We start from the raw sequence: 17,034 nt of genomic DNA on the forward strand, positions 1-17,034 counted from the left end.
AGTCACAATCATCTTCCCCTTCTGGGGTCTCACCAGAGTCTCTCTCCACACAGTCTCAAGCAGTCTTCACTGCGCTGATTGCACCACTCCCACAGTGGCTCGTAGGGAAATCCAGGCCCGCTCTCTGCACCAGGTTCCAATCTAGGGGCCCTTGAGCCCTTACTGCTCCTTGCCTAGACTGCTTCCTCACTCCTAATATAGGCTCCTATTCCGCCCACTCACATGAGGGAATGTGACTATAGGCTTCTCTCTCTGTTGCCAGCTTCCTGGCTTTATAGAAGCCCCACCTGCTTCTACCCAGGTGAGCTTCATCCCCATTTAACCTTCATCGCCTCCTAGCTCCTATTCAAATGCAGCCAATGGCTAATTGACCTCGCGTCTATATTAACCCCTCCCCAGCTAGTGTGGGGTGAACACCCCATCACATTCATGTATTCATTAAAAGTTAAATTCTTACCTCTAAAATCATTGCTGAAATCTGTAGGAGCTGCACTGCCTGAGAGCAGAATTTGCCTATGAAATACAACTGTTAACATAACAAATGTTTTATTTACCTTTAAAATCACATTCAGACAGCACCATATAAACCACACTAGGATCCAGGTCAGAAAACATTTCTGAGATGTTGTTGAGGAGCTCTTCCTTATTGACGCTGTAAATTGCTTGTGACACTGAGACGTCTCCTGGAGGTGGTACCAGTCCCTCACCAGAAGCAGCCATTCTCTCCGAATTCATGATCTTCCTCGAGGGACTCACACCCAGATTTTTCCTTCTCTTTGGCATTCTGTTATTCAGAACAAGTTTCCTCTGTGGTTTATTTTTCCGACATGATGCTGATTTTGTCAAACTCAGAGAAAACAAGGCAAGATACCTTTCATATTTCTAATGGCCACATTACCAATAGCAGACCTAGAAAGAAAAGAGTGGAGAAATCCTTAAAACTAGGCAACTGAATTTCCACTGCATTAACTCTTAGATATATAAAGGTCTGGAAAAGCATTTTATTTTATTTTATTGAGGGGAGGGGATTGCTTTTCTTTTTTCCCCAAGGGTGGGAAGGAAGAGCTTTTTAATTTTTTTTTACACTAGACATTAAGGTCCTGTCTAGATAGAAAAACTACTGAAATGGTATTACAAGATCCAAGAAAGTGAAAGTTAAAAGCAAGTGAGGGGGAAGAACTATTTAATCAGTTTTAAACCCTTTTTTGTTAACACTCATTTAATTTCCATAAGCAATCATCATTTTGGGGAAACGTAGCCTGTGCTAAAGATACAGCACACTCACACCTTCTGTTAGGTATTAGAGATTACAATAAATATCACCAAGATGTTCCAAAGGTCTTCCAGCAAAATCAAGAAAGACTAAACTTAACATTCCTGATATTTCTAAAAAGATTAACAACAACTCGAAAAAAGTCTTGTTAAAAGCCTTTCAGGTCCTTATACATCCGAGTGAAAAAGAGCAGAAGCCCTTTTAAAAAAAATGATTTGACCTTCAGCTAGCAAAATGAAATAGCACCTTGTGTCACAGTAATTATTACAGCAAGCCAATATGGATAGGGAAAAGCGATTAGTTATCTATATTTATAGCCAGTACATGTATACAGAATCTGCTTTTTCTTTATAATGCAGAACTTCAAAGTTTTGTTGTTGTCTGTTCAAGCTGCTAGCAGCAGAAAACACTATAAACTCAGTTTATTAACTTTACAAAGAACTATGTAGTTTCTAAATTTTCTGTTTGATATGGTTTAATCAACCTAATAATTAGATTCATTGGATATTAACACACTTTATTCTAATCTGACTTGTTTACGTTTTTTGCTTATTTATTTAGTAGATTTTGTATTAGATTTATTTAGTAGATTAGTATTTGGGGTAGATAGATAGAGGCAACTCTGTGACCCACTTAACAGTGGTCCATAGAAGTGTCTTATAGTCCTCCTATAGCAGGTGCCCAAACCAGAATACACTTAGCTTTTGAATGAACATTCATTCATGTATTAAACATTTCTTCCAATAAGCATACTAATTTTTTTAATAAATGGGAACTATATTTTCAAATAATTTCAAATCTCCCATATTGGCTAGACCATTGAATCAGAAAGCAGTATCACCAATGAAAAATAAACATTTGAAAGTAAACTACTTTTACTTAGGAAAGAAAGCTTTGAAATGAGTGATTTAATCATATACATACAACCCTTTCACCCCCATCAACATAAAAGCCAATATTTTTTTTAAAAATCCACAATTACTCATTAATGATACTCAGATTTCCTATTTTATTTAACTAAAGAAATAAGCAAAAGTCAGAACATACAACTGCCTACCATCAAATTCTTACATGTTCTTCACAAATATTTTAAAAGTGGCATCTCTAATGTCTAATCATTGTGAGGTTAGCTGTGCCTGGTAGGCACAGCCCTGCCTTCGGGGTGGGGTGCAGCACCATCTGTGCAGCTCCAGGAAGGATGTGCCTGTAACTTCCTGGCACCCAGTGTAGACCATGAAATTTCAGCTAGGCTGGGCCTACTTATAAAATTAAGCTACCAAAATATTAGTAAGTTGCATGTTGCAGAGTACGTGAAATGATGGCTGGAGTCCCTTTTGAAAAGGGGTGGTTGTTTCTCATTGCAACACACACATGCTGTCTTTCCATTCTCCTGCTATTTCATTAAGATAACTGCTTATTAATTGCCTCTCTTGTCTGGACCATCTTCCCTAATGAACTTATCCTCTGGGAGTAACTCATCTATGCAGTAAACAGAAATGTATTAAATGCAGGACATGCTAGACTTCCATGGATCCAGATCTCTCAAAATACCTTATGATCAAAGACCATGGCTGGATGCCACCCCAGGTATTGCTCAATTTAATCACAACAACCCCAATACCCCTTTGTTTGAAGGGTGGAACACTGAAACTAAACAACAAATCTAGGTGGATAGCGCCTTTTAACTAAGTAAAACACATAGGTCTCTCCCTCTTGGATTGTTTTCAGGAATTCCTGTGTTTACTCATGTAAATTATCAAAATGCTTTGAAAAACATTGAATTTAAGAATATAAAAGAGAAGCAATGGAAATAGGCATGGCAAGCAAGCTTCAAGAGTGAGGAATTATTCTGGACAAGAAACTGACAAGACCTGCCATTTTGCCCAGCTGTTTTCTGAGACCATGGATCCAGGCTCTAGGGGGAAGCAGCTAAGAAACCATTGCCTCCTCTTGCCTGCATTGGTGAGGATAATTGCTTTTGCAGCTAAAATATACTGGACTTTTGGTGTTGGGGCTCATTTTATATGTTTATAAGTATAGTAATTAAGCCTTTCTGTCATTATCGAACGAGAGTCATGTCAATTCCTGAGCACACTAATAGCAGATCCCAGTCTGAGTTAACACCTAGGAAGACTGCATTCAGTACATACACCTTTAGTTTGGTGGAGTGTATCTCCCTCTGTATATCTCCCTCTGCTGACCTGCTGTGGAGATGTACTGCCCTGGCAGAAGCTCTTCTCTGCCCCCTTTGGTATTATTTGAACCTCTGTGCAGAAAGCATTCCCTGCACACAGGAGAACTCAGACACTGTAATTGTATCTGGTGCCTATGTGGGCAGAGCTACAAGTGGGGAGAGATGGTCCTTTCTCTTTTCCACTCCAAGTGTCCTTGCAAGATCCAGTCAACAACAACTCCTATATATAAGAAGTGCTCTGAAAGCATTTTATTTACGATGAAACAAGTGAAGTCAGCCTAGGCAAATATTAATATTTGTATCAATCTCCAAAACAAGCAGTAACTGAAAAATCAGACTTGCACACAAAGGTTGGCAAGTCATTTGAAAATAGAGTACTTAAAGTAGGAATAACAAAATTAGGCCATGCTAACACAGACAGAAACAATGCATAAATTCAGCTTAAATGCAGCTCCATCTTTCAAAAAGCATGCACTTAGTGTGATGCATTGTGCTTAGAACATGATTTCTATTAGCACAAATTGAGCATATTATCTGCTGCATTTTTATGCCCCCTTCTGTTTAGACCAACCCAATTTAATGCTCTGAAACACACCTCTGCTTTTCCTTGCAGGTCATATTTTGTTATATCCAGGAGCTCATTTACATTCTAAGAAGAATAACCAAAAAAAGCTGCAAGCTGCAAAGAGTGGTAGGATTGGCATCTCCAATCTGCTAGGGAGCAGTGTGCCACTTGGACAGCCAGAGATTAGCTATTGGAGAATTCCCCTTCTGTAGGAGATTCTCTGCCAGTGTAAGAGAAAGGAGGGATGTTCTGGTGGTGAAACTCGATGGATCACAGCTCCCTTATGACTAATCGTCAACTGGTGTAAGATCTGGGAGTTTACATCAGCCCAGCTGCTCTAATTTGCGTTGGGGTTCATGAGCAGATCATGGAGATGCAACTGGTTCTCTCTGCAGCTGCCACTATTTACTCTCATCCATATTGGAGAATCCAGGCTGCAGTTTTGTGATTTGAAATTCCATCTTACTTTAAGAAATGGGCATTTTCTGCAATGAGCTGACTTGATGAATGAAGAGTTATTAAGAAAACAGTTTTCAGAAAAGTGGACTCTGCACACTTGTGTATTTGAATGCTCTTGTGGGTGAATATTTAATTCCAAGAAATATGCGTCCTTGAAGCAGTTATCTGTGAAGAGGTGCGTGAAAACAGTGTAGCTGAAACTGTGTCAGAGGAACACAGTTCTTTTTCAATGCTGAAATGAAACAGCTGCTTACTTTAACTGCGTATATGTTCAACAGAGGTACCTAGAATTGAATCATGAGCCACAGAGTATATTACAGCCTCTGGCTAACTAGTTAGAAATCCACTTCTGCATAGCCCTAACCTTCACTACATCTAAATCAGCATGTGATTACTGCCCCGTCTTAATTTAGGTGAAAGAACTCCCATCCAGAGCTCAGCACAGGACCCTAAATACAGATGGATTCATGTTATGTTACCTGGAACCTATAATTGAGGCTGTCCTGCAGGTGTGTAAACTGAAGCACCCTATACTAGTGCAACTGAAAATTATTTTCTTTTCTTTGTCCTCTACATGACATTGGCAGACCAGATGCCAGCTAATGCCAAGGTCCTCATGCCTTAACTGAATACTGACAAGTACACAGCTGAAATCAGCCTACCTCACCTTTATGTTAGTATTGTTAAAATAGATATTAGAATTATAAGAATGTGGTTAATGTTTAGACTTTACTGAGTGCTTGAGAGTTGCTGCATGTATTAATCTCACTTATAATATTTGTATCCCTTACTGTAAGGTAATAGGTGAGTGTTTGCATTGTAAGCCTTTGAAATATTGTAAATCACCAGACAGGAGAGAGACATTAACTAGTGTGAAATGCTGATCTCCAACAGGTATTCCTGCTGTACAAAGAAGGCCCATCAACACCAGATATACTAGAGTGGAACATTAAAAGAGACAAAAAGACATTGTTTACTCGCCCTCTTCCATGAAGATGGGTCTTGCAAGTGAATTCCTCCCATCAGCTGAGATTGCAACTCTCTAAGCAGAAGGGGGGAAATAGAATAAAAATCCCTAACAAGAAGGAACTGTATCTCTATGATGCTTGGACTCTAGGGGACAAGGTTTTCTAAGCATAAGCAAGTGATCCCTAGCTGTTTAGTCTGGGTCAGCCCTAAGGGACATATAGAGCTTGCTTATTATAGAACTTTCTAGTACTTCTTCAACCTTAAGGTTGTAACTCATTTCTGTATATATGTTTGCCTGCTTTAATCGTGCAATTCCTTTTTAATAAATCTTCAGAGTTATTATAAGATTAACTACAAGCATTGTCTTTGGTGTGAGATCTAAAGTGCAATTGACCTGGGGTAGGTAACTGGTCCTTTGGGACTGAGAGTAACCTGAATATTCCTTTGATCCTTGGTGTATGGGACCATCTATCACAAAGGTAGGCTTACCTGTGTGGCAAGACAGATAGCGTTCCCCAGGGAACTGCCTATGACTCCATGGTTAGGCTGTTACAGTGCCTGAGGAGACTGTATTTGATAAATTGGTTGGTGACATCTAAGTATAGAAATCACAGCCAATTGGGGTTTTACCCTGGTTCCTAACAATCTGCCCTGAGGTTGGTACTCACACTCGTGAGCCACTGCAAGACAGCTTGACACACTAATTCATCAAAAAGAGATGTGAACTACTCAGAAATGAATATCTGGTGAATGTTTCATTATGAAGGTTCAAGATATGCACCTGAAAGTGAGTAACCCCTTCATCCTTTCAGTAGTATGCATTTGCCTCTTAATGTTAGGCTCATTTTTTATGTTTTGTGTTTAATAAAAAAAGTGTAGTATCCTGTAGACATGTGCAGGGCTCATATTTTCTGAGTACCTGTTTGGTACTTGGCAATATCCTTACTTCTGATATTTTTAGAAATTTCTACAGAAGACATTTGTCCCAGGAATGATATTGAAAAGTTGGTAGTATTTTATGAGTGGAGAAAATCATCTGTATCAAAATATCTGCCTTACTCAAAGTATTGGTGGGCACCCTGATGATTGAAGGTACCTGAATTTTTTCCAAGTTTGAAGAGTGATGTGTCTTTTTCTAATTTCTTCTGGCATCTGTCAAGAAACTGGAGGATGAGAAACAGATCACAGAGCCAATCCAACTTTCTGACTTATCAAGTGTAGATGTAACATGACGTTCAAGTGAGGATGCAACCAATACCTCTTCCTTCCTGCTCCCTTCCACAGGCATCCCTCATGACCTGCAACTCACTAAATTGTTTTGTGCTGGCTACAATATGATACATAAATTACTCCCCAGAGACAATGGAATCTTTCAAATTTAAATCAAAATGCTTCATCATATGTTAAAATATACAAGGTAAATTGCCTTAAATCGAATTCTAATAAGTTCTCAAGAAGTTTCTTATTTTGCCTATCTGCACATTTCAACTATCAGTGGAAATATTTTTTCATCTGTTTGTGAGTGTACAGTGAAATTGGCACGTATCAATAAAAATCTAATCCTTCCAAACCTAACTATGAATCACAATGGTAAATGATATATTTATATTCCAGCCAAATCGCTGATAGGAGTGTCAAAACATTCCGAGAATGAAGCTAATCAAGATTACAGATCGGATGCCAATTAAGGCAGTCGACCCAAATTATTAGTGGTTAAGGAATAGCCTGTTTCTCTCTCTCCATTCCCCCGACAAGATTAAATTAACATGACCTCTCAGGATTAAACATACAACTCCTAACTCATTATTAAGGATATGATTCAGTCACGGAGATCATGGAAGTCAAGGATTCTGTGACTTTCCAGGACCTCCATGACTTCTTCTGGAACAAGGCTGGAGCAGCTGTCAGCCGGCCCAAGGCTGCCAGAGCAGAGGCTTCCCTGGCCCCCAAACAGCTGACCGGCAGCCACTGCCCCCCCTTCTCCCACACCACCACCAAACAGCTGATCAGTGGCCAGCCCCTCCCCCTCACCAAAGCAGCAGACGGGTTGGGTCAGCTCCCAGGGCTGGAGCAGCTACCGTCAGCCCCTGCTACAGAGCGGGGTTGGAGCATCTGCAAGCCCCAATCTTACCCCAGGGATAGAGAACTGGCTAGAGCATAGGGCTCAACGAGTAGTGATCAATGGCTCCATGTCTAGCTGGCAACCGGTCACAAGCGGAGTTCCCTAGGGGTCGGTCCTGGGGCCGGTTTTGTTCAACATCTTCATTAATGATCTGGAGGATGGGGTAGATTGCACCCTCAGCAAGTTTGCGGACCACACTAAGCTGGGGGGAGTGGTAGATACCCTGCAAGGTAGGGATAGGATACAGAGTGACCTCAACAAACTGGAGGATTGGGCCAAAAGAAATCTAATGAGGTACAACAAAGAAAAGTGCAGAGTCCTCCACTTAGGAAGGAAGAATCCCATGCACAGCTATAGACTGGGGACCGATGAGCTGGGCAGCAGCTCTGCAGAAAAGGACCTGGGGGTAACAGTAGATAAAAAGCTGGATATGAGTCAGCAGCGTGCCCTGGTTGTCAAGAAGGCTAATAGCATATTGGGCTGCATTAGGAGGGGCATTGCCAGCAGGTCACGGGAAGTGATTATTCCCCTCTATTCGGCATTGGTGAGGCCGCATTTAGAGTATTGTGTCCAGTTTTGGGCCCCCCACTACAAAAAGAATGTAGACAAGTTGGAGAGAGTCCAGCGGAGAGCAACAAAAATGATTAGGAGGCTGGAGCACAGGACTTATGAGGAGAGGCTAAGGAAACTGGGCTTGTTTAGTCTGCAAAAGAGAAGAATGAGGGGGGGATTTGATAGCAGCCTTTAATTACCTGAAAGGGGGTTCCAGGGAGGATGGGGCTAGGCTGTTCTCGGTGGTGGCAGATGACAGAACAAGGAGCAACGGTCTCAAGTTGCAGTGGGGGAGGTCTAGGTTGGACATTAGGAAAAACTTTTTTACTAGGAGGGTGGTGAAGCACTGGAATGGGTTACCTAGGGAGGTGGTGGAATCTCCATCTTTAGAGGTTTTTAAGCTGAGGCTTGACAAAGCCCTGGTTGGGATGATATAGCTGAGATTAGTCCTGCTTTGAGCAGGGGGTTGGACTAGATGACCTCCTGAGGTCCCTTCCAACTCTAATATTCTATGATTTTATGATTCTATTTTTAGTAGAAGACATTATCTCAACAAAATCTACAAAAATCAAAAATCAACATTTTTTTTAAATTGCAAGGCTGATAAAAAAATGGAAATAAAATAATACAAAAATACCAATGATACATTCACTCAGCCATGCAGATAGGACAGTTCCTGTTTTATAGACAGATCCTTATAACTTCCTCTTTCATATTTTAGGTATTCAACAGTTAGAACTGCACACACAAAATCTGGCCAAAAGGTTAGACTTTAACTTGGTAAGAGCAAAAAAGTCTTTTGCTTCTAAAAATCACAACTATGTAGTTTACTTTTTATATGCAGGCCTATCTTCCTCAGAGTCAGAAGGGAGTGGGGAGTGCTGCAGTGCAGTGGCTATTGTAGCAACACCAGGGGAGAGTGACTTTGAAAATGGGGAGATTGGGAAGCTGGCTGCAACTGACTGAGTCACAATCTGCTTCCTAGCCTTCACCAGGGACAGCACAACTACATGCTCTCTCTTGTTTGGGGCTTATGGTAAAGCTATGATTCAGATTTGTAGTAATGACGACAGTAATGGCAAAAGTAAACAAAAGAGGCAGAAGAAATTTTTTGCACTCCCATTATTTATGACACGTTTTTAATAGATGTGTACACAAACACACATGGATACCTCCACCATTGAACATTACTGGTTCTGCTCGGTTCCAAAGCACTGTTGTCACTGATCTATATTATCTGTATACAAATACAGGGCTTTTTACATTGAGTGTGCTAATGTATAAGAAAGTTTGCTCATTCTCTTTCCCTCTCATCTCAATTACTGCTATTTCCTTGTTGAAATAGTTTATAAAACTGAAGTTAAAACTGTTAAATCCATACTGATATGCCCTATATAAAAGAATACAATGAAAGGAACGTGAGACAAGTGACTACTACTCTCCTTCTCTCTTCACACCCCATATTAAGTTACTTTACAGCTATTTTTTTTTAAATATTAATTTTGAAAATTTAAAAGAAAAACTACAAAATATTTAGGAAGCATTGCTACCAAGACAGCTCCACCACTTTGCTCCCCAGAACATCCGATTATGCTGAAAAGCCAGATGTTTTTAAGCAACTTCATTTTGTTACAAACTAGGGGGATGCATGCTTTGCAGCTTCTGTACGCCAAGCTTACTGCACACACCAGGGTCTCCTTGCATTCCTCCTTTTCACCCTACAAGCTCTCTACGTGCCAGCTTCCTATCCATCTCTATTTTGGAGACTCCCTGCAACTCTCCCCAATCTCCCACCTGACGGGGTAGTATGTGCACCCCCTTCCCCTGCACGGTCACCCATTCATTCTCCACACCATACCAACGACTCTGTTCCTCTTCCTTCCCCACCCCTCAGCCCAAAGCAGGGCCCCCCATTCTCCCCACCATGCCAAGAGTTCTGTTGGTCTCCTCTCTCTCACCCCCAAAGTACCTTTCTTTCCCTCACACTAGAAGAGAGGGATGGACAGCTGGTGACTTCTCTCCCTTACCTGGAGTAGACTTTGAGGAGGCAGGTGTGACATTCCCTAGGGTACAATCTGTACCGCTGAACAGGAGTCCCCTCAGTTCTCCAACCTCGGCTGCTTCTTACACTGCTTCACGTTGGGAACAATCACTCCTGGTCTGCTCACACCCAGTCTCTAGCATGTAACTTGCTCTCAGCTGCACAGGATGAGTGCTATAACCAATCACTCATGTTGCATTACAGGAGAATACTAGCAAACTCTCCAATCCCAGACTTTCCCCCAGAAATGTGCATCTTGTACTTGCCCAGCACAGAATTTCCTCCAGAAATGTGCATCTTGTGCTGCCCAGCACTCTACTGGCCAATGCAAGCTCATATAAAGTCCATCATTTCATCAATGGAAATGATGTGCAAACCTTGTTATCCCAAATGGAGCTTCCCCACACACTTTAATCCAAAAACACCAGTTGTATAAAACAATAAAACAAGTTTATTAACTATAGAAAGATTTTAAGTGACTAAAATAATGAAGCATAGAGGTAAGAATTGGTTACAAAGGAAATAAAAGGTAAAACACAAGCTAACATCTAACTTAACAAGCTAAGAGGATTCAAAGCAAATGTTTTTCTCATCACATGCTTTTTTTCAGTCTTTCGCTGTACTGGCTGGATGCCTTTTCAGCTAGGACCCCCAAATTACCCCCACTCCGGTCTAGTCCTTTAGGAGTTTTTGACACCGTGAATAGACTGAAAGAGAGAACTGACCTAAGACATGGCTCCCCCTCGCTTATAATCCAATCTCCTGCACTAGAAGCATCTCCAGCTGCTTTGCAAGATTCATTTCCAACTGAGTCATGGGCGAGATAAACAAAGTCTGTGTGGGGGGAACCTTAAGCTGTTCCTTTATTCAAGATGTAGATTTTCTCGCTCACACCCTTTCTCCTGCTAAAGAAGGCCATTTAACCAGGTGATTGTCCAACTGATCTCGCTGAAACCTAGCTGGGGTGTTGGCTAGCCTTTCTGTCTCTGAGGAACTGGTCTGTAGGCATTTCTCCAAATTACAACATGCTTCAGTAACATTATATAATAAATCTTATACCATTACAGTGCCACACATATTTTAATAGGAGAATAATGTTCAGCAGATTATGAGTTTTCAAATGACACATCACAAGGCATACTTTGAATAAAAATTATCATATCCTGTAAAAGGACAACAAAGGAGTACAGACTATCACAACAGGACATTAGGAAAGGGAAAGGGAAAGTGAACAAAAAACAAAACAAAACAAAAAACCACACCTTTTTTTTCAAGGAGGCCCTCCAGTTCTTATATAGAAACAGCCTTAAACTAGCCTAGCTTTTAACATATAATCTCAGGTAGTATGCCTGCTACATTAATTTTAAATTGCTCAGAGAAATTTAAGAGAGGATATTTAATTAACTAGATTTAAAAGAATATTTCTATTTGACATTCTATTTTTCAAACCACATATACTCAAAACATTTCAGTGCTCTTTTTAATTTTTTGTTTTTAATAAACCTATAGAGATTCTACAGACTGAAAAAAAATTATATTTCTAATAAAATAATAATTCTAAAGGAACTTACATGTTGAGCTTTGGTGACTACACCATACTAGGTTATTTAGAGGTGAGTCCCTTCACATCTTGCAGAAACCAGCACCAATGTTTACATTCATTAAAGAGTTTGTAGACATCTGATATGTTGCTCTGTTGCTGTCAGGAAACCATATTGTTGAACGTATGAATTAGGGCATCTGTTGGTGCGGGTGCACTTTCTTTATAAAGAGAAATTATCAAAATACAAAAACAAAACACCAGATATAATTTTCCAATAGACCTAGTAACATTGAACAAGTTTAAAGACTGGATAATATAACTTTTTTTACAGCCAGGTATTCTATCATTTACTGAAAATTACCCCAGCACATGTGCAATGAGCTCAGTCAGATTTAACTCATTTTTCTAAAGGACAAAGATAACTTTTAATTCAGCTAAAGATCTCTAGCTCCTCATTTAGAAAAAACTGAATTCTATCAGACACAGAAATAACTCACCAACCAGAACTGTAAAAACAGAGTAGAGTTCAAACTAAATGGAAGTTCTCTCATTTGGTTCTTATGTCCTCATAGTTCTTATGCTGTCATGAAAATGTTTTCCCCTACACCAGGCTGTAACTATCAGGAAGAGATTCAGCCCACCATGTGGGGAAATTGTGGTGCACAGAAATCAGAATATATCCCTTAAAGCCAAAGAGATCAAGCTTTTTAGGCTTTGCCTAGACTAAGAAAATAGTGGGTTTTTTCAGCCAAGTTAGCTCAGTAGCCCTAATGTGTCTACACTGATGTTAAGAGGGGTATTCAGCTCAACAGAGCTAATTTAACTCATTTGAAAACCCCATTTAACACCAATGTAGCTATTTTGGCCTAGGGCTAAAACTTGACCTAAGCTAAAGGTGTTAAACCATGTCTACATTGGTGCTATGTGGGGTTTTCAATGTAGTTAAATTAGTGAACTACAACTATGAACATATAGTAGTAAAGCACACTTTGGAAGTTTAAACATTCTTCCAAAACCACTGCTCTAGTTGGTTGCTTCAAAAAGGAGGACTGATGCCCCAATTTCCTAAAGACACACTGTGGAACTCTTAAGAAGATCGTCTATACATCTGCACATAAATATGTTGAAATTTTTCTAAGCATAAGGAAAACTTTGATCAAAACATAGAGCATATTTTAAATAACACAGGCTTTAACAAAGAGGAACTAAATTTACAGAAGTGATGAGGGAATTAAAAGTTTAAAAGCTCATGACATTACCATTCCAGTCTTAGTGAAAATGGGGTTTCAAAGTGGCATCCAGAAAATTTCTGAAACGTTTCTATTACTTTAGCCAACAAGATTCATCCCAAATAAAAAGATCACAGGTTGTGTCCAGAACAGCCATACTCCAACCTCTTTGATGGATAAATCTTGAGTTCTTTTCTTTTAGCACTTAACACTGAAGATCCCAATTTCTAATGCAAATTTATGTTTGTGAAACAAGCTGTCACAGATGCATCAAATTAGGAGAAAATTAAATACAGTAGAACCTCACAGTTATGAACACTTTGAGAATGGAGGTTGTTCATCTCTCTGAAATTTTCATAACTGAACAAAATGTTACGGTTGTTCTTTCAAAAGTTTACAGCTGAACATTGGCTTAATACAGCTTTGAAACTTTACTATACAGAAGAAAAATACTGCTTTTAACCATCTTAATTTAAATGACTCAAGCACAGAAACAGTTTCCTTATCTTGTTAGATTTTTTTAAATCATTTTACATTTAATATAATACTGTACTGTATTTGTTTTTTTTTGTTTTTTGGGGTGGGCCTCTGCTACTACCTGATTGCATATTTCCGGTTCCAAATGAGGAGTGTGGTTGAACGCTCAGTTCGTAACTCTGGTGTTCTTAACTCTGAGATTCTACGGTAAAATCATGAAAGACTGGATGTCTACATTCAGAATGTAGCCAATTTTTAAAAGACCTGGACACTCTTGCCCACCTAGCTCAAATCAACCATGTTTTCAAATTTCTTTTGTCAAAACTTCCTAATAGGGTAAGTGCTAAACAAGCAAGGGCTTGTCTACTCATACTGTTATTCAAGAACACCTACTCCAGAATAACTCCATGTGTGTTCCAGAAAAAGAGTGCCTTGGTTTCCATTTAAATTAACGTACTTTGAATGTCAGTTATACTAAACATGAACAAGGCACTCTTATTCTAGAATAAGAGTGGCCACAGATGGGGTTTGTCTACAAGGAACTTTTTAGTGCACAGTAGCAGGGTCCACATGGCGACTTAGTGCAGAGCAGACTAGTGTATTGTATATTCATACCACAGCATGCTGCATGCTAAAGCTTGCTCTATACTTAAACGTTAGGTTGACATAGCTATGTCAGTCAAAGGTGTGAAAAAATTACACCCCATAACCAACATGGCTATGCTGATCTAGCCCCCAGTGCAGATACAGTTATGTTGACAGAAGAATGCTTCTGTTAATATAGTTACTGTCATTCAGGGACATGGTATTCCTACACTAAAGGAAAAACCCTTTTCAGTCAGTGTAAATTGCATTTACATGATGGGATTATGCCAACATAGCTAGGCTGGTCTATAGTCTCTGTAAAGTAGGTGTACCCTAAGATTCAATACAAACAAGCCCATGGGGTTATTCAGGCCTGGTGTATGCTGAAGTTAGGTTGACCTAATATGTCACTCAGGAATCTGAAAATTCCACGTCTGAGTGACATAGTTCAACTGACCTACCCCCAGTGCAGCAGGTCAAAGGAAGACTTCTTCTATTGATCTAGGTATTGCCTCTTGGGGAGGTGGATTATCTACGCTGACAGGAGGACCCATCCCATCAGCCTAAGTAGTATCTACAGTGAAGTGCTACAGCAGCACTGACCTGGTCTACATCAGCACTTTAGCATCATGTTAGTTAAACCTGCTGTAATTGCTGGGGACTTGTCTATACTAGGGCTTCAACCAGTGAGAATTCTTTCAAACACTTCCCCAGTGTAGACAAGACTAAGAGCTAACAATCTTGCAACTTTCACTAGCACTGAATTCCTACACACACAAGTAATCCTCTTGCACTATATTTTTAAACAGGTTTTTTCCATTCACAGGTGTGCCTTTAAGAGAGTCCTTTTTTATTAAATATATTTTCATTTGGTATAGAGGATATATTAGCATATGAAAATGAAAGTGAACTGAAGCCAAGGGCAGTGGGACAGGAAAATAAGGTCTAACTGCATTACAATTACAACCGCCACAAGAGTCTGTTATATTACAATTATCCAGTGATTCAATTACAACCTGGGTTCTATTTTGTAACACAGATGAGGACACAGTTAACATCCTATCTATGGTACAAAACAGAACTGTGTTGTAACTGGGTCCCTGACACAATTTAAAATGTGGTGCAGATGGCCCTAAAGCCTTGCCTACATTAGTATTTTTGTTAAAATCTCCCACCATTACATTTTCACAGTTGCAACACTAGTGCAGAGTGGCCTCCAGCGAACATTAGTGCTTCCACTATTGCGCCCATTGGTTGTGATGCACCACTACCAATGCAATGATGGGAAAGTTTATCAAAAATGAAAGTGTTGACAAGGCCATCCAACAAACAAAAAGTGGGAAAATAAATACCTTCTGTGAGGGAAGAACTTAAAAAGGGAAGAGGGGAAGACCATAAAGAATATTTTAAAAGTTTTTAAGAAGTTCTTTGCCCCTAGCTGAGTTTGTTTCTCAGGCCTGGCCTATACTTAAAAGTTAGGCTCATATAGCTAGGGCACTCGCATCCCTGCCGTAGGAATCCCAACCTAACCCTCAGCATAGATGTGGCTACGATGTGGGAAACATCTACACTATGGCACTACAATAGCCTAGCTATAGCACTATAGCTGTGCCCCTGTAGTGCCAGCATGTAGACAAACCCTCAGACTGTCATGTTAAATAATGCTTTTATTTAAATGACCCTCCTGAAATTAACAGATCAGTGAGATTAAATATATGGAGAAGGAATCAACTGACTTCTTTGCTGCTGCTATTTTGTTTATCTGGTGGCATCTCCAGCTAACTCCAAGTAGGAGTTGTATTTAGGTTTTTACTTTATTGCAGGGTTGCCACCCATGACTTCAGCAAATGGGGGCACAAGTCAACCACAAGTCTAAATGAGTATTCTGAAAATGTATCAGGGAGGAACTGTAAATGTTGAAAAAGTTAGCACTTAAGTTGTTTACATTACCTAGAACAAGTTTAAAGGGAAGGAACAGGCTCAAGGGAAAAAATATGAAGAGTATTGAAAACAAGAGAGTGATATTCTTGTTCAATATTTTAGGTTACATCTTCTCTACAATATCAACCATGTTGGAGCACATGATTTACACTATGGTTATTCCCCTAAAGCATGTATACAGCATAGATGAAAATCACGTTTTAAATTAACATAATTTAAAAATCACATTGTAAACAAACATGTGAGATGATTAAAAACAAAACAAAAATACCTAAAAATACCATTTAATTTAAAATAAATAACTATCATTTTGTTTTGTCAGTTTCACTTTAAGGTTCTAAGTGATTCACTTTTTGAATTGAGAACACTGCAGGGGGATGTTCCTTTTCAAACAGCTATTTCTTATACACTGTAATTTTAAAAATAAATTAGTGAAATATTTCCACAGGTTGTAGGTGTTCAGATGCTTTTACAAAAATCTGTACATAGGGGTGAATTTGAGTAGACAGCACCCCTGAATCTTGCTACAGATAGCCAAGCTAAGTGTTGGGAAAAAACTGAGCTGTAATTGACCCTCCTGGCATGGCTGCTGTTATGATGTAAGGTGACAGAGCATGGGAGTTTGGAGGAACTATAGCAGCTACACATACTTCGAGATTAGAAAGAAGCAAGTGAATCTTGTCAGGAATTTTGGTATTGCAAATGACTTCCATACCTGTAATACACCTCATGACCACATATCAAAGTGACTGGAATGTGCATAAGTAATACCAGCACCACTATAATATGTATATTTGCTTGAAGGCTCACAAATGGAATCCTATCACTTGCCAGTGTTGTTTGACTTCTGATTTGCGTAACCCCAAAGGGTTTTACACCTGAGTGTAGAAAGGTAAACAAGAAGGCCACTTCTGCAATGAAAAATGCAGTGTAGGTCTTCTTGCACTGGTTTCATTACATTAGAAGTGGGATGCATATGTCCACACTGCCACTAAATCAATTTAATTCCCATGGATACAGAGTTAGGATTAGTTTTGAACTAGAGTAACTTCTATTGATTTAAGATCAAAGAGCCTTTGAACAG

General features: G+C 39.6%; 1 protein-coding gene across 3 annotated transcripts in view; it reads right to left on the reverse strand.

Moving 5' to 3' along the window:
• The window catches only part of N4BP2 (NEDD4 binding protein 2), a 62,421-nt gene extending 45,616 nt beyond the window's left edge, over positions 1–16,805 (reverse strand). For all 3 annotated transcript variants that reach the window (XM_067531132.1, XM_067531131.1, XM_067531130.1), the window contains exons 1-3: positions 16,666–16,805; positions 11,747–11,936; positions 555–909 (exon numbers count right to left, since the gene is read on the reverse strand). In XM_067531132.1, coding sequence (XP_067387233.1) covers positions 555–783 — 229 coding nt within the window. In that variant the 5' untranslated portion in view covers positions 784–909; positions 11,747–11,936; positions 16,666–16,805. The remainder of the gene's footprint in view (positions 1–554; positions 910–11,746; positions 11,937–16,665) is intronic.
• Positions 16,806–17,034: the final 229 nt, after the last annotated feature.

Source organism: Emydura macquarii, unplaced genomic scaffold (genome assembly GCF_026122565.2).
Source record: "Emydura macquarii macquarii isolate MOO-44397 ecotype Brisbane River unplaced genomic scaffold, CSIRO-AGI_Emac_v2 contig_3128, whole genome shotgun sequence".
In the NCBI taxonomy this organism is placed as follows: Eukaryota; Metazoa; Chordata; order Testudines; family Chelidae; genus Emydura; species Emydura macquarii.